The sequence below is a fragment of the Colias croceus genome, chromosome 11, assembly GCF_905220415.1.
Source record: "Colias croceus chromosome 11, ilColCroc2.1".
Lineage (NCBI taxonomy): Eukaryota > Metazoa > Arthropoda > Insecta > Lepidoptera > Pieridae > Colias > Colias croceus.
Window position 1 is genome coordinate 4,844,596 of NC_059547.1, and position 26,651 is coordinate 4,871,246.

The window sequence follows — 26,651 nt, forward strand, 5'->3', positions numbered from 1 at the left end:
TTGTTACCGGCCATTAAAATAACTTTATACACGTATAAACATAACAAGCGAGTTATTATCAAGTTGCAAATTATTTTTAAATCAATTTTTATGCATTAAATATTTTAAATAATGTCATATCCTTAATCAAGTGTCGTCTAACTCACAAATCATGTTCTGAATACACATAATAAAGGAAGTTAGTCAATATTTGTAGAGGTCGGTGGGGCTCGGTCTCAGCAAACATGGCTAATTTGCCTAAACTACCCATTCGTTATTATACTGTGACCGTCTTAGATACTTGTGATTCATTACTTTTATTTTTCATCAGAGAGCTGAGTTAATGAGTGAAAACTTTTACGTTATTACTTATTAGGTAACTCTAATGGTCTGTTACGGTATATTTGTGTTATTGACAAAAAATTCAACAATTTATAGGAGCTTATCCGGAAAAATGATATTTGTTAATGCGACACGCAACAAAAATAAGATTTTTTTAAACTAATCAGTTGACAAAACATACCGATACACCTAGTTAAAGTAGCAATTTAATCAAACCTTAAACTAATAACTGCCTATCGCAAATAAAAAACTTATAAATATTTTCGATATCGTGAAATAAAATACCTACCTGTAAAGTTATTGATTTATTACTAAGTTCATGATGGAGTTAATATTTGTGCCATTAAAATGTAAAAATAAACGAATCCTAAAATTGATTTGATTAAATACTAAACTCTGGTTTCAGACTACAGACAATAGACTTAAAAGAATAATACCTTCCCAGTAACATAAGATAGCTCCAGTGGGAACCTATCTCTATTGTTAAGAATATTACATACTAAGAGCGAACATAGCGTTTCGGATTATCTATTCATATTCGGATGCGCTAGATTGAATTAGTTGAAGAAGCAAATGGAGTAGCCTCGAAGGACATTGTCCGTCACTAAGTATGTAATTTGAGTGTAGGCGATATTGGACTGTGACAAGATAATAGCGTCGCGAGAAATGGGAGACGGTAATGTAAGAAAATGACTCGCTATATCTCAACCTAATGTGGGATAGTGACCTGCGATATTTGTTACGAAACCATACGTAAATATTAGTTTGCCTTAAGGTTGCCTGGCAGAGATGGCTTAGAGCCGTAAGGCCGCCTTTTGTACATTTAAATTCATTAAGATATTATAAAATAAGATTAAACCTAATGTACAATAAAGAATAAATAAATAAATAAATACATTAATTATTCTCTTAAACCGGCTACTCACGTACCTGCAGCAGGGGCAATATTGGAATTGGACCATTATTGGAGCAGGGGGCAATTTAGAGAAAGTGGTTCTCTCCGAGCGCCGACCAACCAAGATTGTTCCAATATTGCCCCTGTTGCAGGTACGTGAGTGGCCAGCCTGATACAAAACATAATTTTCCCCGAAACTAAAGCATAGAGAAGCAATGACCGCACATGTTGAATGAATTTAAAAATGTTGGCGTATTTGTAAACGCAATTCGAACGCTATATAAAAGTTGAACACGGAAGCTCTGAACTTTTAAAACATGTTTATGGAATTAATTAAAAATAATAATCACTTTAAAAGGTTGTTGTGAGATTTTTCCACTTTATACAGGAACTAGTTAATTACTGCAATTTCGTGCGAGTTACGATAGAAAAAGTTTAGACAATTATTATCTCCCATTTTAACAATATGCGTGTTACTTGTTCATAAACTTATACTACATTTACTCTATTTGTTAGCTTCCTAGACCTGAATTTCGATTTAAATCACCAATTATTTTTATTGTATTTCAATGAATTGTATATTTAAATTAAAATAATATGGTTAAGGTACTTATACTATAGACTATAATATTATAATATGTATAATAGTATACTCATTTTGGAAACATTCACTTATGAGACGCCTCAAAACACACGTAAAGCTTTAAAATGTTAGGAAAAAATTAATTCATATGAATGGACGTTTCAGTACTTTGACCTAAACTCTAGTAAAATATTCCTTTCAAACAGACTAAAGTCAATGACTTTCATCTTCTTTGATCTGAGGTATTTTATGAAAACTTTAGGCGTACAGCTATTCAACAATAATGTATGGCGAAGAGATTGATATTGAAAATAAAATTCCTATTAGTTAGCAATTTTAATATAAGGACTATCATTTATTATACGATATTAAAATATTTTCAATTTTGTGCTACTAATAAGTTAATTAATAAATATCATATTATGATATAGAGACGTGCGTGTTGTCATTGAAGAAAATTAATGTAGGTATAAAAGACGGTATGAGTATATAATGTATGATTAGCTTTCCACCTGCGGCTTCGCCCGCGTTTTCAAAGAAAAACCCGCATAGTACCCGTTCCCGTGGGATTTCCGGGATAAAACCTAGCCTATGTTACTCTTGGATAATGTAGCTTTCGAATGGTGAAAGAATTTTTAAAATCGGTCCAGTAGTTTATGAGCCTATTCATTACAATCAAACAAACAAACAAAGTTTTCCTCTTTATAATATTAGTGTAGATAATATAATATTTGTTTTATAATTTAGAACGAGGATTGTTTATATCATTTAGTAGGTATTAACCATTGAATTAAACTATCAAGTGTTCACCAAAATTTACAATTCAATGTGAAAACTATAATTAGGTAATAGGTATCATAAGTTCATCATTATTCATTGTACCCATTTGATAGTAATCTTTCGAATGTGAGATCCTGCTTATGAACTTGTAATTTAATAATATCTCTATAATTAGTTGTTTTTTTAGGTATTACTTGGGATTTTGGAATAGGTTACACAAAGCGTAAAGGGTATATTTGTTTATTGTTATACTAGCTTACCGCTCTCGGCTTCGCCCGCTTTGTCTGAAACCTAATAAATTATAATATACTGAAACCTTCCTCTTGAATCACTCTATCTATTAAAAAAAACCGCATTAATATCCGTTGCGTAGTTTTAAAGATTTAAGCATACAAAAGAACATAGGGACAGAGAAAGAGACTTTGTTTTATACTATGTAGTGATTTGTTATTTGTTTTTCTAGTTTTGCGAATATGTAAAGCTATGTATATATATGTAAAGTATATATATGTAAAGCTCTATGAAATGAAATTCATTTCAATTCTGTTGTCGAAATAAGCGAATTAAACAATAACATTGAGATTATAATATCCAGGTTGATCCAAAAAGGGTCGAGAGTTAATTAACCTTTGTGAACTAGCGTCAGGTTTTATGAAAAATCGCGTTAGTATGTTAGATTGGCAATTAAAAACAAAACTCGGCAAATATTTTATATGATGTTGTTAATATTAGAATTAAGGTAAGACAGATGTGTATTTGAATATTTTTAATGGATTAACGTGAAAAACTGCTGTTGGAAATTGGTAATAACTTCTTCCTATTTAGTTTTTAATGAATTCCTTGCTGTGATTTTCTATTTGTAAATTTAATTTTCTTTTTGTCCACTCAAACAAACCTATAACTGTTCACTCTAAAATTTAGAAACAAATGAAATTATTCAGATCAATAATTGATTTTTTATAGATCAATAATTTATTTGGCCAATATAGGCCAATTCTATTCAAATGTAAATTATAAATAAATATTTCAGGACAATTTTCACACACGGCACGATCTGATCCCATACTATAAGCTTTCGCTTGTGTTATGGAAACCAGATAGCTGATAAACATACATAAATATAATTTTAAATATATACTTATTATGTATAGTATAGATAAAAACAATTGGATAAAATGCTTTGAAATCTTAACAAAAAAGCTTAAGAAGAAGATATTATTGTTGCAGTGATATAAATAACAGTGCGAGACTCTAAAATAATTATTGTTCAGCTAGAAAATAAGTGCTCATACAATAGATTGAGGACAATAAACATATTATATTCTGCTTGGGTAATACACATATATTTCGAACAGTATTAACGGTATGGAATAATATTTCTTGTATTATTTTTAGCTAAAAGAAATATTAATATGAGCTTAAAATATTATTTGACGTCCAAGATATCTTATAGTTCAATAAGTATATATAGTGTAAAATAACATAAAAAAGATATTTGCTTCAAAATTATTTTCGTAGTGAAAATGTTATTGGTATTCCAATTCTGGACTTTTACATAAAAACTCTCTAAAATTTCCCCCGAGCTTTTGGCATTCTGGGTGTTTCATTGTTTTTTAAATTAAAAAGGAAGTGCACAACAAGATAGTTCACACCTTTTATTTTCTATAAATAATTTTATAATTTAGGGACATCTTAAACAGTTATATTAAACTTAACGAGTTACATATTATATCTATTAAAAATTGTAAAACTACATACAAGTAAAATTTGTTATTAAAATGTATTTCAAAACAACTGTCGGTTGCTTAAAAATATTTTTAAAATTGTAAAATTAAAACCTATGTTCGTTTTGTTCTGTCGTAACCTTACCATACTGTATACAATTATCTGCCACATAAACATAAAATTATAAAGGAAACTAAAAACACATACAGTTTGTAAAATGAGTCACGAAGAGCCCTATACGTTCATAATCAAAGAGGGTCGCCACAAAATTGGGGGCGTCATTGATAAACATCGTGCTTTACTGGTAGATACCCTTTAAAATTGAACTTAGGGTGCTACTTATATATTAAGTTTGAATAAGCCCTGTGATAAATTATTAATAGAGTCTTTTAAAGGTGCTAGTTTGGTCACATTGTAATTAAAAATGTATTGGTGGTTGTAATTAAAAAGTCGCCCAAAATAATATTTTGCATTATTTACATTACATTAGAACGTAATTGAAAAAAAAAATTGTGTTCAAAACACTTCTTATATTATTTTTTCATTTATAATAAGTAGGTAAATCAAAGTTTACTTCCAAGAAAATAAAAAAACACATTGTAAAAACATTAACTAAAAGAAGAATAAATGATTTACCGATACAAATAAATTTTTGTAGCGTAGGTAACCTTCCCAAATATTGACCTTCTAAAATTTATATTGATACAGTAGAGAAAAAAATTACGTTTACGTTTTTACAACTTTTAAATTTGTGGAAATATTGATTTTGTTTAAATAATGTGGCGAAGTAAATAAACCAATTTTAATTACGATTAAATCAGCGTTAACCCAAACGTAAAGCCACGTTAAACTTTCGGAGGCATTAAGCAGGTACATAATAAAATAGGGAAGTTAGACAAAGGTTTTGTGTTCTTAACAAAATCCCAAATTTCGGTAAAAGGTTCACTTAATGGCGACTATCACCTTACTTCTCACTTAAGGGAACATTAAATATAATTAAATTAACGTTTATTCCCAGCTCTGCGCTTTCTTTTATGGAAACCTCACATTATCTGATAATAGGAAAATATTGTGAAAAAGATACTTAGATATTTTTATTAAGAGGCCTACACCACCGAAACTAGCGCCACCGAACATTTTATTTTTTTACTCCTTAACCAGATCAAATTTAAAAAATCTAGCTCGGTACTTTGCTAGTATATTACTTGTAGTATTTTTGGTATTACTTTTCACTATTCTAACTGTTCATTATTCTAGAGAACTTTTGATTACCGCCAAAAGTGGCCACTTTTGGTAATCAAAAGTTCTCCTAATTTACCGAATGCATAATAATGAAAAGTAATACCAAAAATACTACAAGTAATATACTAGCAAAGTACCGAGCTAGATTTTTTAAATTTGATCTGGTTTAGGAGTAAAAAAATAAAATGTTGGGGGGGCGCTAGTTTCGGTGGTGTAGTCGCCTTAAGGTTTATAATAATTACTTGCCTCTATTTAATAGAACAAAAACAAAAAAAAATGTTGTGTGTTTTTATGAAACCACGGTAAAAGTGAAACTTTTTTTTCACACTATAGACATTTAACTCGTAATCGTAATCGTACGTATCGTGCGTCACGCGACATGCGCTTCACAGACAAAAAAGTTTGAGACGATGTAATAAAAGTTTCACTTTAATAAACTCATATCTTGACAGATAGGTACTAGGTAGGTGCATACTAATTATGATTTATTTGCTTGAAACATGAAACAAAGTATTAACATTTATCTGAATTTCATTAAATTGTATTGAATAGTAATGACTCTTTATCATCCTAGACTAATCCTAGAATTTAATACATATTGTGATGTACGTATATTATGGGTTTTTACGTCATTTTATTAAAAGCCCTTTAAAATAATTCATAATAAAATAAAGTCATCATAGCAGTCAACAATAGTCTGTTTATAGCATGAATAAACACAACAACAGAATTTCTTGTCATTCTTGTAACTAAAGTAACAACTATACAATGAACACTGGTTTGAAAGTAGATAATATTATGACGCATTTAGTATTCATATTAGATGCATTATTATATATAAAAGTCTTTAAACATAAAATTCATAATCATTACAATTCCGTACTAATATTTGATGTGTTCAAGAATAGACCTTTAAAAAAAAGAGACAAAGACCTACCTACTCAAAAGTCATTAGACCAACAATGTTAACTACATTTACAACGGAAGTGACCGAAAATAACTCATAATAACTGCATTGCAAAATTCATAAACATTATTTCAAAATTCAGAAGGACACTTAATGAAAATTTTCCAAGAAAACAAAATACAATTAGCATACACCATTTACCAGAATAATATTGTGCATCTGTGAACAGTCGGTACATCTTTTAAATAACGCTTAACCATATTTTCAAACTTATTTACGTTTTAACTTCAAGATAATTTATTCTTCAAACGGAAATTCCAGTCCATTTAGTCTACTTTAGCACTTCGGTTCGACGGAGGGAAAGAAATGCTTTTAATAAAAGTAATTTCGAAACAAATTTACTCGATTTGCCCCGGATAAAGGTTGAATAATAATTATGGTAGCGTCTAAGCAGCTTATATAAATAAGTAAGTGAACGGATAGACACTTCCGTTTCTTTTCTTTTTACCTTCCTAATTTGTACTGTGCTCATTAGGAACAATTTTATATATGTACCTATAGCTATAGTTCAATAAATGAAGGTTGTTAACAAAATACGTTTGGCTGTGGAAGATTAAATCGCTACAATTCAATGTATTTTGTAGAGTGTTGAATAGCTGATAAATTAATTATTAATTTGATTCTAGTCATGGCTGATAAATTGGTTTGATAATTGACACTCAATAGACTTTAATAGGTTCTAATAAATTAGTTAGTCGCCTTTTATAATGACGCTCAACACTATTACATTTTCATTTATAGAAAATTTTATATAAATAAACTTAATGTAACAAACAGAGTAATTTATTGGATAAAACAAAGTTAAAATGGGGTGCGTTCAAACACTACTTTAATTTAAATTACGCTATTGCCTATTACTTAACTAGCTTTCCTAGAAGTAATTTAGGCTATAGCAAGGGTGAAAATAATTTATTAGAATCGAGCAAATGGAATTGCGTGTTTACCGCTCCACGTGGTTAGCGCTTGTTTAATCTCCCAAAGGACACTAACGTTCACATACTGACCAATTTCGCAATTATTGTACGTCGTAAAAACATGACAAGGAAAGTAAACAGATACGTGAAGACATGCTACATTCTCTCAGAGGAAGAGATTATGAAGAATAAGCGGATCAGTGAACACCAATAGCATTGCCTGTTTTCCTGTTGTTCAATAATCCAGCAATCCGATTGGTGGATATGCTTTGATGTTCCTCAGTCAGATGTGCTCTTTCTTGACGTAGGACGTCAGGATTTTTACATTGTTATTTTTAATAAGCAGATTAAGTTTTAAACGAGCAGAACGGGCTCAGTAAGGGTCTACGATTGAAATCAGAAAGCGGGAGTTCGAGAATAGACCAACTAAAAAATTATATTTAAATATTAAATTGTACAAACATTGCCAATATTAAAATATACGAGGAAAACCATCGTGATAAAATCGAGAATCCATAGAAACGAAAGGCTTAAAAATACTCGTATGTGACACATACTTCGCCGCCCTTGGTTGTAAGGGATTAAAATACGTTCTCTCTCAGAAAAAAGTGGGAACAAAATATTCTGATGACCATGATGATGATGAATGTTTTAAAGTTAAGTAAAAGTATAGTGATGGAACGAAAGATAATTTGCAGATGCAGATAATTTTCAAAAAAAAAAACCTGAAATAATTGATACCTGCAGATATCGATTATTTCAGATTTTTCTTTTATTTCATGTATTTCTAGAAATGTTTTATTATATCACTACATAATATTAATAAACTGTGTTAATAAACAAACAAAATCACTATCTCTGTTACTATGTCCCTTTGTACGCTTAAATCTTTAAAATTACGCAAAGGATTTTGATGCGATTTTTTTTTATTAGATAGTGAGATTCAAAAAGAAGATTATAGTATATAATTAATATTAGGTTTTGGAAAAAGCAGGCGAAGCCGCGCGCGGTAAGCTAGTAAAAACTATTAAGGAAAAATAGAATAAACAATAATGGGATTGGGATTTACCTCAGATAAAGGAACAGACCGCATAATTTTAATTTAGTCGAAGTTTCATCAGATTTACCTCCTCCTTTGCTAAGGAGATCATTTACATGCATTACCAGATATTCAGAATTTTATCGTCTTGCAATAACATTGAAATCGAATGACTAAGGAATGGTAATTTGGAAGTTTATCGAAGTATTTCGATGTATGTAGTAGGTAAGAATGACTTCTTTGTCCTGGATAAGGAGGTAAAGTAGTTGGAATGTCAATCACGATATCATACTTTCTCTACTAGTTACGATATTAAGCAATGAGCAGAGAATGTAGACTTTATTAGGGATTAATTATATTACCACAATTCTGATAAATAAATAATTTGAATATATTTAAAAAAAAACTTTACGATTACGGCACATCAAAATAATACAAATAATATTTCTAATAGCCACAAAACTTAACACAATAAATACGACACGTTTACGACAAAGACTTACAAATATAAACAATATTTATCCATTAGGAAATATAACATTTATAAGACTACGAATACTCTTTTAGGAATCAGATCTCCGATGAGGGTTTACGCTTTTAGCAAAAGTAATACTCTCTAAACCCAAGATTATTTGCAGATAGACATTGGAGCAAGTAAACGAAAAAATCGCTTACTTTATCTTCATCATAATTTAATCACGCGGCGGGATTAAAGGAATCTATACACTATCTAATCTGTAACTATACACAGTTTTTGTTGTATCTTCCCATTTATTTTATTCCCTATTCAGAGTAATATAATATTGTTAATTTTCTGTGAAGGTGATAACCTCCCTGGTGTGAGCGTGACCTAAATCTGTGGCAAGACATTTTCTATAATACCTCGAGTAGATTCTAGTGAAACAGAGGTCATTAGGTTATTTTTATTCTAGGATTAAGTGAGATTAAATAGCTCTTACAACTACAATAGTGGCAATTAATAAGCTATGGTTTTAGCAATGAGCAATGAGAGCTGTAGATACTCCACAGTAATATTATCTTTTTTTATTACCTACATCATTAAGTTAAGTTATTGTTATTATTAAGTAGATGTCTAATAATATCGGGGTATACGTTTGTTGTTACAAATTATCTACTTATAATATGTTTATTTTAACAAAAAAATGTGTCTATTAAACAAATAAAAAATATATATTTATATGGTGACAAATTATCTATTACGCCTAAATATGCTACAATCATGCTTAAATTTATTCATACAAAATTTAAGTACTTTAACGAGGATTCATCCATACACATTTATGATAAGACAAATACATATTACTCGCCTAGTAGTGTTTAGTCGTTGCGCAAAGACTCTGTCTGTGACAAAGCTTTCCGCCTTCACAGACTTTTTATCTTTGCCATATTTTCACTTCTTACTCGTCAGTCAGCTCAGTTCGACAAAGAACTTTTATTCAAGAGAAAATCATCTTTTACACCGACCTATTGCTTATGAAGCTAGTAAAAAATATTAAACAGTTAAACTGTTGATCGAAGACGAAATTGGAAAATTTTGTACAACACAATTTCAATTAATTGGCTAAATCGCCTTGTTTCCTAACGTGTTTTACACGTCATTTAACAATGCTGTTTCTGTAGTAAGGTTGAACATAAAACAAAATAGATAAGTTTTAACTATTAGAGTATCCATCCATTCCAGCCTTTCAAGACGTCCACTGCAGGACATAGGCCTCCCCCAAAGATTTCCAAAACGACCGATCACCAGCTGACTCTAGCGGCTCCCCGCCACTTTGATCAGGTCGTCTGTCCACCTCGTTGAAGGCCGTCCCACACTGCGACGTCCTGTACGTGGTCGCCACTCAAGAACCTTTTTGCCCCAACGGCCATCGGTTCTGCGGGCTATATGCCCAGCCCAGCGCCACTTCAACTTACTAATACGGTGGGCTGTGTCGGTGACTTTAGTTCTTTTGCGGATCTCCTCATTTTTGATAGATAAGGAGAGTATACCAGGAATATACAAAAGAACGTTTGTTAGTTTTATTATGCTTTTCCTATAACAAATCTAAATTGAGGATCATTGTTTTAAATTGTTTAAGAAAATTTGTAACGTTAAAAAATAAACCGCGCTCCCAAAACTGTAATATCTCACAAAAACAACTCACGGAGCGCTGTAGTTCTGAATAAAGAGAATTTAAACTGCTTAACTAGTAGAAATGTAAAGTGGCTAATATTGTAGAACGAAACTGTGACATTGCAGTCACGTGTATCGTAATACCATCGGGATTAACATAGCGCAGTGTGTAATCGACCTTAATTCGTTTTTGTGGTGACCCAATTACGATATCATACTATATAACTTACTACGTTTATAGTTTCACACGCTTTCGTGTATTTTTGCTACGAATATAGAAACTAATTAATTAGCCATTAACAATATCCGATATTAGCATAATGCGTAAATGCAATGCGAATAATTAATATTTATAGCTGTTATTGTTTACGTATTAATTTACAGCTCTAGTTTTAGAGACTGCAGGATAGTAATAAAGTATAAATTAATTATTTTGTGTTAATTAACCTTTTGTTAATTTATCTCTGTGTATAAGGATGAAATGTTTATTTTATCCGTTTAAATTATAATAGATAATAACAGAGAACTCGGTCAAAATAAGCTTTGAATTCTCTCAACTTCACATAAAAAAATATTATATAAAGTTTCAACCCCCATTCCAGCGACATAAAAGAAAAATTAACAAACAATTTTAGCAGTGTTTACTTGCGTCAAATGAGAAATAGTTGTGAAAGCACGCCAGTATAATAAATTAATCTTGTATTGTCTCGCATTGTATGTTTGTACCATTCTTTGTGACAATAATTTAACGCCGCTATAAATAGACTCCTCATTATTTAAAGACGTCTCATTAATAATAATATGACCGTCTATAAAATGTTATCTGAGGCAAAAAGTGTAATTGTCGCTATGGCTGGCTTCGGGCCAATTTTCCCAGTACTGGCTTCAGAGCTACACGTCACTGTTTCACTCGCCCTATTAAGCCTGTCTCAAGGATATGCCGAAACATATTGCTTCGGACGCATAATTACGATTTTGTTTACATAGAGCCTCGTGCAAAAACATTTGCATAATATAGTGTGCTATTTTTCTCGTAACACGACGTGAGTTTGTTTATGTAAAATACTTTATTGGATCCATCTACAATCTACATAGTAAATTTGCTTTGTATTACTTCTGCGAAAAACTGTCATCTCATTTATATTCCGTGGAAATAAACAAAGCCCAACAACTATGTTGTACTCAAAGCATTCTATAATTTAATCTAGACGCGCGGCAGCGTGTCAAGCCGAGTTCAAGCGAAGAGAACTGGCGAGCAGCAGCCGTGTGTATATTTACACGAACCATTTCGAGCCACTTTTCACCCCCTTATAACTCGAAAACTATTTAAGTTATATAAACCAAATTTGGTACATATCAAGAGGACCTCAAGATAAACAAGAACCTTAAATTTCATAAATACAGATTAAACAGTTGCGTAGATATTAATATCCAAAAATCGCAATTTTTAAGACTGACTGACTTATAGACATATACAAAACCTAACCCACTTCCAGATGACCTAGAAAGTTCAAATTTTGTAATCAACTAGGTAATAGTGAGTGTACAAAGGAAAAAATCAGAAAATACTGAATTTATTTGTATTTAATTTTTTTTTCAATGACATAAATTTTGTTTGTATGGAAAAATGGAAAAGTTTAAAAAAAAAGAAAATAGTATATTCACCTTACTAGTCTTAAAAAATAGATCAAAACTAATCAGTGGCCGAAAAAAATTTTGAAATCCATCAATAAATGACTGAGATATAGATTATTGAAGTTTACATATTTTAGGACGAAACATCTGTAGATTCGAAGCGCCTCTGACATCACACTCACTCGTGCTAGTATCGCTAGGGCGGATTACTTCGATTGCATGATTTCTTTATTCAAAACTGTTATTAAACGTAAAATAAAAGAAAATTGTAATAAAAATATTGGCGCGTTTAGAGTAAAATTTCAAGATCGCGTCATGGCAATACCGTAACGTCATGTAGTAAGGCGACGATTCTTCTACAACGATCTTTGCATACTTAAACTGACCATCCGTTCAAAACCTGACATTGGCAGAATACGTCCTCACTAGGATCGGGAATTGCCATTTGAAAAAAAAGAAGAAGAAGAATAGTGTGTGTACAAATTCACGCTGGATGTTTAGAAAATCATGTAATCTTTTAAACAGAAAACGAGTTTAAAAAATTGCAGATAATGACGGGGCAATGTGCGCTGACATTCATAACATACAAGAAAATATAGAAAATAATACTAAACAAACCATACAGAGAAACCGCAAGAAAAAAAAATCGTATATAAAAAGTATTATATTTATAAAGTAAATCAAATTTGCAGAGTAATTTTCTGTACAAAAAGTAATGATATCCCACCAAAAACATAAATGTAAAAATTGGAGCCGAGTTCAATCGTTGACTTAATTTGCCAAAAAAAGAAATGAGATCTAAATGTGTGCCAAGTTCTGCAAACAGTCCAGAAATTTATTTACAAAGATGTAATTAGTTCTTAGGTTGACTGAAAACTCAATTGTTTTATTTTCCCTTAGAGAACAATGTTTATTCCAAAATATAACTTTTTTAATTTGAATAATATAATTATTTTCACAAAGCAAGCAACTAATGACCTATTGAACCCCATAATTTGATGAGGCTAGTTTTACATACTGTTTATATTTTGTGAGGTTCTAAAAACTAGCCTCATCAAATTATGGGGTTCAATAGGTCATTAGTTGTTTGCTTTGTGAAAATAATTTAATTATTCAAATTAAAAAAGTTATATTTTGGAATAAACATTGTTCTGTAAGGGAAAATAAAACAATTGAGTTTTCAGTCAACCTAAGAACTTAATACATCTTTGTAAATAAATTTCTGGACTGTCTGCAGAACTTGGCACACATTTAGATCTCATTTCTTTTTTTGGCAAATTAAGTCAACGATTGAACTCGGCTCCAATTTTTACATTTATGTTTTTGGTGGGATTTTAATACAATTTAATTCAGCATCATCATCATCATCAGCCCATTATGTTCCCACTGCTGGGACACGGGTCTCCATTGAGAGTACATGCCATGATCCACATTGTAGTTACTATATTAATCTATTAGTGTTATTATAACTAGCGTGTTTTGAAACCATAAGTATACGTACGGAATTATAATAAAAATTATACAGTCGACACATTGACATCGGCTTAATGCTTGTTGTGCCATTTTAATAGTTTACTATTACGTGTGGGAATTAATAATGCTCATACTGCATAATTCAGGTCACGCCATCCACAAGATATTCACGGTTTTTAAAAATTCAGACACAAAGTGGCATTTTAAAAGCTTTCCTGACTTTCCAGTTTGCCCAAAATCTTCAAACTAATAGCACATCTATTATTATATATCCGTCAGAATCACTTTTGTAAAAGAAAATACCACATAAAAATAAAACGAATATCTAATTCCAATCAAAAAAATAAGTCTGGAATGATCAATTTACTATAGACCTTTTGTATTAGGCATCTAGATCAAATGAAGGGTCGAATAATTCATAGCATGAGAGGTGTTATCTAATCGAATTCCTAGCTCGGAATGTGCCGCAAGAATGCTTTATCGGTCGATCTACTAAGACTAGTTAATATTTGAAATGGGATATTTTATAAAGCCTATGGATTACTTTAATGAATTACTTCGTGGATTAACGATAAGTTTTTAATTTTATTACAATAAGCGATATCAGAGGACTATAGGTACATTCTTCTTCTTTATGGACAGATTTTATTTTAGATTTACGCTGAAATAAAAATATTCTTGAATTTGAATATATTGTGTTCATTAAACCTAGAATTTGAGTATTATTTTAAACCTTTCTTTTTTTTAAAGGTTGAAAATTATACAGTAAAGTTCGTATAAGTTTAATTAATTAAAATTTTAAGTTTAAAATTATAAGTTTTAATTAATTTCCAAGAAGATAATGCATAATATTTACAAACCATTTAAAAGCCTTAACGCTATCTCTCTGAAAGTGTCATTTCATCTCAGGGCTGATTAAACTTCTTTAGAAAGTTCCAGTAATTTATCTATTTGAAGTGAGGTGTATCATAAAATATCTAAGTATGAAATAAAATAAAGTAATTGACTTTCACGCGTAAATAATTAATGTTTCAAGTTTGAGTTAAAAAAATCACTAATTAATGTCGTACATAACGTTACATAAAAAAAAAATACAAAACGATAACTTTACAAGATTTTTTCTTACCAGCCTTTTTACTAAACATTTTAGATATGTAATAAATCAAATATTTCTTAGAAATAATTACAAATAAATACAATTTTCCGAATCTAATAATTATCTTTGGTTAGTAACAGATTTTCTGTAAGAATGTTACCCAAAATCCTCGTTTCGCAAATTACGATACGTACAAAATTAATCAAGAGTCCGTGATTATATTGGAATCCTTTCAGTTGGAATTATTTTCCTATTATGAATGAGAATCAATATTTTACATAAAAATAATATTTATTTTCATCACTCAGTTAACCTGATATCGTATCGATTCGAATCCCGCATATTTCCCCTGACAACGATACAAAATACATATTGTAATAAAATACATTATTCTGTAAGATTTATTGCCATGAAATCGTAATAACAGTTTTATTTTAAAAACCTTCAATATTGGTTTCAGTTTTCCTCTTTATGTTACGTAGTAATAGGGGTACAAGTTAAAATTTTATATAACAAGCTTTTATTAACTATTTTCATTTGTTAAAAGTAATTGATTTATGGTGAAGACATTATAGAGAAAAAAATCACTTTTCGAATATAATTAAAATGTACAATTTGTTTGATAATAAATAAAAATAGTTATTTTACCTACATATTGAACATATTAACATTTATTTCCAAGTATAGTACGTTATTCTAATCCTATAAAAGTGTTACGAGTCCACGGTAATCCGATAGAGACGTAAATTTTATATCAGAAATTCTAGCAAATAAATATAATGGAAACAAAAAGTGCACATGAAATTTTTTTTTATATAAATAAATGGAACCATTTCTAAAAGCATTGTATTGAACATGTATGATGTAACGAATATCAATTAACTATAGCATACATAGGTACATAAAAATTTTAGATTTTCCTTTTGTTTTACATCCACCTAAACCCATAAATTAGCTACCTACGTAATATTTAATTTATGACAACTGTCTATCTTGTATTCCAAATGTACAAAGTTAAATAGATCCAATAAAGCCAATCCCTATCAGTCAGTCAATTCTTCAAACAATAAACTCGTATATTACAAGACCTTCGTAGACCTCACACAGATTGAAGTTCACCTTAGTCTGTACTACAAAGGGTTATGACCCCTACATTGTAAAACGGGTTAATTAGGACATGAAACTGTAAAATTAATGCCACTGTCGTGTTTTGTTGAAAATTGTATGAGTTAGTGTCGTCACAGCTTTATGGCGAGGATTACTCAGTCCAAAACCACGTCGTAATTCTGTCAGGTGGTAATGTGACTTATCTTAAAGGATAGATTAAAATTAATTATACATGGGACTCACATTTGTGCCTCCCGTGGGATTTGTCATAATGTACGGGGGGACGAATTTGTCGTAATGCTTGTTGTTCTGGATGCTTCTATATCATGTGAAAATAATGTAATAAATATTCATATACAAGCTCTATAATGATGAAGTATGTGTCTTTGTAGGTACTCGCGTAGTTTATTTAAATAAATATAATGTTTATTTCAAGCTCAGGTTTCAAGATATGAATTTGCTACAACCTACTTGATTAATTGCCTCTACATAAAAATGTAAATGTTGCTCAGTTTTATTTATCTAAATATTGAAAGACAATAAGGTAAATAAAAAGTAGAAAAAGGAAATTATATGTTTATTCTTCAAAAGTGTATTCATAGTCATAACCTAGTAAAAAACAATAGCATTTTGCAATTTTAAAAACAAAAATTTTTAGGACCCCATTATTTTCCTTATTTTTTTAATTTAATTGTAACAATGATAACAACTTTGAATGGGAACATTAATATGACACTGTAAATAATGTTGTCCATTTCAAAACATGGGATTAAGGACGGAAAATATGTAAGCTTCTGATGTAAAGTAGGAAAAGGGACCAACTTCGAATTGTTTGTAAAATTGGTGTTTGCATTGTTAAAAGGGAACAAACGTTTTCTTTTAAATGTAAACAATCTGTAAGAACACCGATAGCTGTAAGCCTCTTATATCTATTGCGAGAAGAAGCCTTTTTAACAAACAAGTTTGGGACAAAACATAATATATAGGGATATACGCACTTCTATTTATTTTTTACTAGGTTTCACGCCCGGCTTCGCCCGCGCAGTCAAAGAAAAACCCGCATAGTTCCCGTTTCTGTGGGACTTCCGGGATTGCGTCATTTTCCCGGGATAAAAAGTAGCCTATGTCCTTTCTTGGGTATCAAAATATCTCCATACCAAATTTCATAAAAATTGGTTCAGTAGTTTAGGCGTGAGTAAAAGACAGACAGACAGAGTTAATTTCGCATTTATAATATTAGTATGGACCATACACTGAAATTTGTTTCTAAAATTTTTATTTTTTTATTTTAAGCAGTACCTACCTAAAATATTCTAAATACTACAAATCCCTGACACACTACCAAACTCTTAAAACCCAGTTCATCAGTACTAAAATTAGAATTGCCAGACTCTCATTTGTTTTTCACGAGCACATCTTAAAAATGAAGGTTCGTCATTACAGCGGGCTACATGTGAAATTTCTCTAGCAAGTCGGTTCAGAGAACAGAGCACCCGAGAAAATAATCGCCACAGTAAAACACAATCGTCGACTGGCCGCTTGCCAACTCGTGGCGGTTTCCTATTTCTTACGGTTCAATGGAATTAACAATTTAACCTATAATCGAAGCCAATCGACGGGTTTGTCAATGGCAGTAACAAATAAAACTGCATTTGTTTTGTAACAATGTAGACAACCGTTTCGGTATTTGGATTTTAAAACGTTTGACGCCTTTGTTGTAACAAACTCGATTGTCTCGCCGTCTCCTATTGTCTCTCGCAAAAGCATACTGAAATATATTTAGCTTAAAATTTGCTCGACGAATTTACGCTGGTAAGTTACTTTTATGGTTTTATACTTGGAAAATTTACCGACACAAAAACGTTTATTTTCCATTCATAAGTAAATTAGATATCAAAAGCGGTACATTGAAAATAGCTATGAGTAAATTAAGCATTTCCCTCTTACCTTTACTATTCGAATACCAATTTTACATGTAATGAGGAGTATAAATTGCCGTGTCAATGCTAAAAATAAAATATGCTTATTTAGTGTAAAGAGTACCTCATAAGAACCGTTTAAGGCACGTTTTAATACCTATATATCAGCATCCCAAATAAGGTTTAGCAGCAAACTGCTGACGAAGTCTCGTTAAGGATGTTTCACTACGAGGGATAGCAGACAAGAAGGGCTGTCGAAGTGTCTGTGTGAAGAGCCCTTTAAAGAATAAAGGCCCTATATACATTTACGCTTTAATCGCCAAAATCATAAACTGTTTATCGTCGTTATAGTTTAAAAGCCTATAAAATGATGAGGAAAGCGTTTTGATTTATCAGACACTCGATAAGTATAATGTTATTTTTTCATAATTCAATATTATGTTTTTTTTTTTTTGGTAAAGGCACCCGCCGTCACATGGTGTTCGCGCCACCTCTGGAATATTGTCCAGAGACATTATTTTCATATTTTATTTATAAACAAAAACACAATTTAAATCCACATAATAAATGAAAACTAAAATTATTTACATTACGATCAATTAAAATTAAAAATATCAAATAGAATGTTACAATACTGAACAAACGTTAAAATACTGGGTAAAATAAATACAATAAAAATAAACGCCACAAAAATTCAAACTATCCCTAATATCACAGAATCACATGCAATTGTTTCGCTTATTTACTACTTCTACTATGTTATGTTATAAGTCTCAAATAGTAGGTAGGTAAATCTACAAAATGTGTTCCTTAATTTTTCCTTCACATCGAGAAATGTCAAGTTGTATAGCCTCTTTCTATTCGATTACTTTTCCTTATCATTAGCGATCTATCAGTCACGGAAATACTAATTAATACAATCAACGTCCTCTTGTTTTTGCAGTGCAACCTTGAGTCAGCATTACCAAAACGGATAAATAGTGGCTTTTATTAGTTCCTCTTATTTATTCAGCTCCAAACTAAATTTAATTTAGTTCGGTTCATTTGTTCAATTTTAGATTCGTAGCACAAATAATAAGGCCAATTATATTCGTAATTTCAGCTCCATGAATAATTTCAGCAGGAAAATATTTTCAAATGTAAGACTTGATTACTTTTTAAAAGAGAAAAGTAAATAATAACTTCGAACTTCCCCTTGTCGCAGGTAAGATAGAACATTTTCCATCACAATAAAATTTGGAGGAAAATACTTATACACCAGTAAATTACATTTAAATGGAATTGTGAATAAATCTCTACAGCCAAAATTAAAGTTAGAATGACAATAATCTTATGTTTGATTTTACCCAAATTAAAAACGTAATTTACTTGTAATGAATATAGCCCGTTACCAAATGAAGAAATTTTTTCGTGAAACATTTTTTTATTAAATTAAAGTAGAAATATCTAACAATACGACAATATTTAGACATAAAATTAATAAAACGGAGCCATTCGAAACTCATCCATCACCTTTATAATATAACGATTTCATTGTTAGGATAAAATAGTGAAGGTAGAATGGAAGTTACATGAAAGAAAAATAGTTTCAACCGAGTTTAGAGCACGTAAATCTGATTCTCTTAACCGTTACTTTACCCAAAGCACATTGTTTGTGAATACATAAAGAATAAATGAAAAATACGAACGCTGGCCGACTGCCAGGCAACTTGCGTCGCGAAGACAGAAAAGCACTGTACAATTTCACCTACAATTGACGAATTATGTATGAACATTGAAATACTAACGAAGTAAATTCAATGGGATATTAAGGATGATAAACTGTTATAATATGCACGTTCCGAGCTTAATTATAGCTATTGTTTTTATTTAGCCTTACTTTATTCCTTATTTAGGTACCCATTGAGCCTAGAAAATTTAGTTAGAACATAGAAAATTTTGTTTATTTGTTGTCTTTCTTACGCGTGGAATCCTGAAGCGAAAATGATGAATTTATACCTATGGGATGTTCAATACCAACATGTAGTCGTATTTAAAAAAATACATAACTTCATACATAACACGAATTTAACGTAAGAGTTCGATAAACGAATACTAAACTTATTCACAGCCGATCGTTTTGCAATCGTATCACGCTTGTAGAAAAGAATTGCTCATCTTACAACTGAGCCTCAGACTTTCAGAGGAATATCAGTAAAAAGGTCCATTACCAAGCAATATTATTTGAATGGTTATCGAATGACATGTTTTAAGCTATGTATATATATGTATATATATTAGTATTATGATTTTATTCATTTTAATAGAATAAAAAACTTCATAGGTGGGTTATTTGTTTTATTGTACTTATAGGTCAGTATGACATTAAATCTACAATTTATTGTACGTGATTGTACTACTATTCTAGGAGGTAGCAACGTTGACAAGTGAGCATTTTAGTATAGTTGGTTCTTTGATATGCTGTTCCTCTTGCTATTTCGGTTACAGTCCGGGCTGTCTGGCTGGCCGCAGTGGTTGCGTTTATTAGTGCGCATCTTATCTGCACAGGAAAATATCCTTAATTTAAAGTCATTTTTTAACGCGTAATTTTTAATCGTTTGCCTTTAGATAGATCCATTAGACATACATTTTTTATTGCAAGACGCTTTTTTCGTTGTTAAATAGGTGCCAGACGCAATTTTTATTTCAAAATAATTAAAATATCATCGAAATAAGTGAAATTCCATCAACATGAGTCCCAGTGAAGGATAAGTAATCACTGTGTTACTTATACTATATATAATATTCATTTTACTATTTACAGTTTTTTTGCAATAATCTACCATATCGCCTCCTTTTTCCCAACGAACCTCAAATAGGACGTTAATGTAAACTTGATAAAAACCAAATATCATCAAGAAATTAAAGACTTTTTAACGGATTTTAAACGCGATTTATTCATTGTATTATTTTCTCAAGTCTTTAATTTCAAAATGTATAATACTCGCGTAAAATCAAACACTAGAAAATAAAAATATCATCAAATTCATATTTATACCCAAAAGTGTAATAAATATGAAACCATCTATTAAAAATATTAGTTTACTAATTATTCAATATAAGTATTAAAAAAGGATAATATAATATAAATAATAAAGTTAAAGCGTCCTTTTAAGCGGACTCATGTTGATGTAATTTCACTTATTTTGATGACATTTTAGTTATTTTGAAATAAAAATTGCGTATGGCACCTATTTTACAACAAAAAAAACGTCTTGCAATAAAAAAATTATGTCTGATGGATCTATCTAAAGGCAAAAGATTAAAAATTACGCGTTAAAAAATGACTTTAAATTAAGGATATTTTCCTGTGCAGATAAGATGCGCACTAATAAACGCAACCACTGCGGCCAGCCAGACAGCCCGGACTCTAACCGAAATAGCAAGAGAAACAGTATATCAAAAACCCAACTATACTAAAATGACTTTTTTTTAAACGTTGCTAGCTCCCGTACTATACAATACAAATAATATAAAAACTCTATTTGATTACATTTTTCGTACTGACTAGTTTTGATGTTATTTTTAATTTATTTCTGAGTGACATTTTTTTTGTTACGAGCTTAGTACATAGCTCATATAGAGCCGTACTTATATAGAGAGCTAGTGGCTAGTAATCGAAATATATTTTGCAATTTCAATAAAAGGGAAGCATAATAAAATGTGTTAGCTAAAATTCAATTACGTTTTTGCAGCAATTCATAAAACTTTCTCTTGTGGCTTTAAAATATAAGTTTATATTGCAATATCAATTTAGGTCAAAACCTGCAACGTCAAATATCCGTGGCTTACGTTAAAGTTAGGGTGTTATCACTTTCTCTATTATAAAGTTAGACAAGTTCTAGGGCCAAGTTACGTATTAGGTTATTTAAGTTGTCCAACTTCTAACAATCGTATGCAATTTATAACATCAATAATTCACATCATTTTCAGATCTGATATTTATATTTGTTAACCTTTGATAAAGTATTTTCATTTGATCAAACGGGAAGGTGAGGAAACACTAAGAAGCCAATTGGACATTTCTATCGGTATCCTGACATAAAACCAAGAACTCGATAATGATTGTAATAATTATTCCCATTGTATTACCACCTATTAAATGTATAATCCGATTATTATTATTGTATTAAATTGTTGATCATATTATGACATAATATTTTATTTAATATTTTATGACTATTCATTACTCGTTACTAAAAGGTCATATCTGTGAAAGCTCTAATTCATTATTCATTACAAACGTATAAATCGTGAGAAGCTATATAACACTTCCATTAAAACAGAACATGAACATAAATGTGTATTTTATGTGCATATTTGTTACGAAAAGCACATTTCATTGTAAAACTTCTTCCATACAGGACATGATAAATATTTACTGCACTGCAGTAAATTTTCCTTCATTTAATCTAATATTTTCATGGTGAAATATTTTATGAGCGGAGTAAACTTAACCTTTGGCACTGGGTCCCGATACACACTCGGGTTAGAGATTTAGGTTACTAGACGACCGACTTTAGTAGGCAAATATAAATGCACTGTTAATGGAGCTTGTCTGAAGCCTAAAAGCCTATTTGAGGTAGTCTCAACGCGGTAATAATAGTGAGCCGCTTCAAAGAGTTCAAAAATTTTAATGAAATCTCCTGGGCCGCTGTATTTGTATAGCATTTGACTTTTATACTCCTTTTTTAATAAACGCTATAAAATTATTAAAATTTCATTTCAATTATTCGAGATTCATTTTATTTGAGAAATGAAAAATATGTATGCGCTGTGACTGCAATAAATTTTATCACCATAAAACTAGGGCGCACTTAATTGCATTCCTCGTTGTATTAAAAATGTAAACGCGAGACTACTATATTCCTTACCTATTTTCTTGTTAACAATGCATATTATATTCTATTCTTTATTAAAACAAAGATAAAGAAAAATTATATATACTTTATTCCGAAACTGGGCTAGCCATTACGGCTTGTCCGGGTAGAACGAGTCTAAATGTATGCAATGTATAATCCAGATTATACATTTTGTTTAAAATTTCATACATTCTACTGTTTTGTATATTATTCATTAATCAACAAACGACTATTAATAATTTATAATACCGCTACGACAATATGTATAAAGACAGTAAGTTTAGTGCCTATATGTTATAATTGTGTATAACAACAGTTGCCTGTCTCGAAAGTTATTTATCTTGTCCTGTGAGGGTACGGAACCGATATTTGTACAGCCTTAGCAAAGCCTACACGGATTGATTGCATTTAACCAAATATATTATGTAGGTATAGGATGGTGAATATATATCACAGTATAGGCACTATCATATTATTATATTATCTGTTTATATGACGAAATTCGTAACATTTATACAGATATGGAAAGACATGATCGCACGCAAAATACTCATTTAATTATTATCTGCTACATTAAATAAACTTACAAATAAAAAATTTATTTTAGTTTGTTTATCTGAAATATAAATTGAACCTTGGAGTTAACAGAGAAATGCACGGTATTTTATTTATTTGCTTTGTCTACCTATTGTTTAATTATACTCCAGCACAAACAAAAGTGGCAATTAATAACTTAATTATGACATTGCTCTTCTACCTTTATATTGTACTATTCTGTGGATATAAAATAAGTACAAAATAAACTGCACTGAGAATTGTTTCCAAACCGCTTTTATTAAGACTAGCCGATTGGCCAGTTTTCCTATTTTTTATATTCTTAATATTTAGGTATAGATGGTATAGAGGCAGATATTGGACCGCAATCCCACTAAAAGTGGATATGATGTCTATAAGGGCACGATTGCTTGGAAAGAGACATTTCATCCTAGCTTCGAAGAGATCCATGTTAAAGTGCAAAGGAAAAATAGAAGCTGAGAGAGAACTCCATTCCGTCGCTAATTTTATCAGGAAAGATGATTCAAAGCTACGAGTTCTTACAGGAGGAATCACGAGGAATATCAACTATATAAGTATATAATATCCTTCTGAACGCCTTAGAGTACCTTACAGTTAAGGAATACTCACCGAAATGAACCCTAGGTTTCCGCCCGCGGCTTCGCCCGCGCACTCACATAAAAACCCGCATAGTTCCCGTTCCCGTGGGATTTCCGGGATTGCGTCATTTTCCCGGGATAAAAAGTAGCCTATGTCCTTTCTCGGGTATCAAAATATCTCCATACCAACTTTAATGAAAATTGGTTCAGTAGTTTAGGCGTGATTGGGTAACAGACAGACAGACAGAGTTACTTTCGCATTTATATCTAATATTAAGTATGGATTATTCATTTCGGTGAGTATTCCTTCATTTACCTATCAGTTATCAATCATACTTATGAATTTTAATTTTAAATTAAGTTTATGTACCTAGTTGAATTTTCCGTCGCCAAAAAATATTAACTAGCTGTGAAATTCAACGATTACAAAAATCCAATATATAAAATCGATAAATAAATAAATAAATAAATTGATTTAAAAATACTCGGTACCATTCCGACACTATCATATTTTAATGTGGTTTTCTTGCTGTTCCTAATTCGAAGGATCGTTCGTAAGTCATCAATTACTTATCTATAATACAATATTATAAAGCTGAAGAGTTTGTTTATTTGTTTGAACGCGCAAATCTCAGGAACTACTGGTCCGATTTAAAAAAAAATCTTTATTGTTAGACAGCCCATTTATCGAGGAAAGCCATAAGGCTCTATACATCATGCTAAGACTAACAGGAGCGAAAAATGCGGGTGAAACCGCGCGGCACAGCTAGTAAATTACTATGAAAACAGTACATAGTATTTACTATTTGATATATCTACTAAAACCAATTAAATATGAAAGTAAAACTAGCAAAATACAATAATAACGATCCATAGTAGTAAAAAAGATGAATATATAATTAAAAATATCATTGGAATTTGTATCAATCTACATTTTGCCATGTAAAAGATTCATATATACCTACGTTTCAATTTTATATCCGATGGCGTTTCGGACCGGTAAATAGCGTGTTAATCTTTCATTCGCATGTGGCGCGAATAATAAAACGAATTTAAATTTAATTTCTCAAATTGCTTTTTATTTTCACATGATGGTATATTTTTTATTGGGAACGAAGTTGGGACCTGGGAGCCTTTTGTTGAAAATGTGCTAGGAACGTTGGTTGTGAATTTTTTTTAACTGCTAAAGTTCAGTATGTTTATTACTTTATTGTAATTGTATTTATATATGTCTTACGTGTATATATTTTATTGTATTCTTTAATTACTTCTACTCTTCTAAAAATTTGTTTTTATTTTGTTGAACAATCATAATATTTCGCTTCTTTGCCTTTCTCCCCGTGGTTGCATAGCAGAGATCACTGTATTCACTCTGAATAGGGACGCCCTTTGAGCTTTTTTATATTGTGTTTCTTGCAAAATAAAGTGTTAAATTAATAAATAAAATATTATCCAATAAAAACTACCGCAAAGAAGGTCGTGTCGTATTAAGTTTTTTTTTAAGAAATGTAGGTAAATATATGTTTGGATTACATAAAATATAAATTCTTAATTTTAAGAAAAATAAGAAAGAGTTTGGTTAGGAAAAAGTTAGGCCCGTGTAGAGTTACGGTCAAAAATAAATTAACAAATTATTGTTTATTACAACCCTGACGGACCAAGAATTATTTATTAAATATATTCCTTAAGAAAATGTATAGTTTATAGTTTATACACATAAATAAGGAGGATAAGGTCCTTAAGGATATCGTGCTAAGCTAATAATAATAATTTAAAAGGAATCCGCCATATTTTAATGTAGATAACAAGTGATAAGATCATCTTGGTTGGATTGGTTGGAATGGGGTTATCAAATATTGTTGTTATGTGCTCGTATGTCTCATTGTAGAGATCTTATAATTATAATTATATCCCTTGTACGATAAAACATCAATTCACAGGCTATTATTACTCTAGAATTTCTAGAAAAATAAAAAACTTTGCCTTTCTGTAAACTGTCAGTATGCCCTTAAAAATTTACAGCCTACTTAATTCTGATGTGTATTTTGACTTTTATTATTTTAAATAAACTAACAAAACTTCCTCTGCACTTACCACACAACATAAACAGAGTTAGTATCTTCATTTTCGCTGTATCAATATATATCGCCGTATTTACATAATAATCGTTCCGTTCACCCACAACTTAGTTTAAGCTCAACAGTCACACTTTCACTATGAAGTTTTTATCAACCATTATTTAAAAGGGAAACATAATTTTTACGCATCTTTGGAATTAGGGGAATAGAATTTGTATTGTATTTGAAATTGTTTGGAGTTTGTTTACAAGTCACCGCTCACGCTCGTATTCCATCATAGAATGCCGGGTCGGGTCGTGCTACGCGCGCGAAGCTCTAACACTGAATGTCCTTCGTTTTCCCGCTAGGGTAAAGTCATGCGCACTGCGACCACCCCAAAAGGGTCCTTAAGTGGATTAAGTTTTTAAACTTTGACAATTGATAAAATGAGTTTGTTACAATGAAATCGTTAAGTGAAAAGTTGTAAATAAAGAGCTTTCGCGCCCGAAGATTTGAGTGATCGATTTCGCTTCAACAATGTATTGTATAAGTAATTAGAATCCTTGTTTATTGTCTCTTGATTGGAGCGTATTGCTTATATCCGGAGCAAGATTGAGTTTATAAGGAAAATCTTGGAGGCCTGTTCGTGACATGTTTAAAGAAGTTGTATACGACGTCGAGTTTCACATTGTTTGAACTTTTTCATTAA

At 30.8% G+C, this 26,651-nt stretch overlaps 1 protein-coding gene across 1 annotated transcript in view; it reads right to left on the reverse strand.

The window, feature by feature from the left end:
- Positions 1–26,277, reverse strand: part of LOC123695540 — a 45,548-nt gene extending 19,271 nt beyond the window's left edge. Inside the window, exon 1 of the mRNA XM_045641417.1 lies at positions 25,980–26,277. Within this exon, the coding sequence (XP_045497373.1) occupies positions 25,980–26,010 (31 nt within the window). The 5' untranslated portion in view covers positions 26,011–26,277. The remainder of the gene's footprint in view (positions 1–25,979) is intronic.
- Positions 26,278–26,651: the final 374 nt, after the last annotated feature.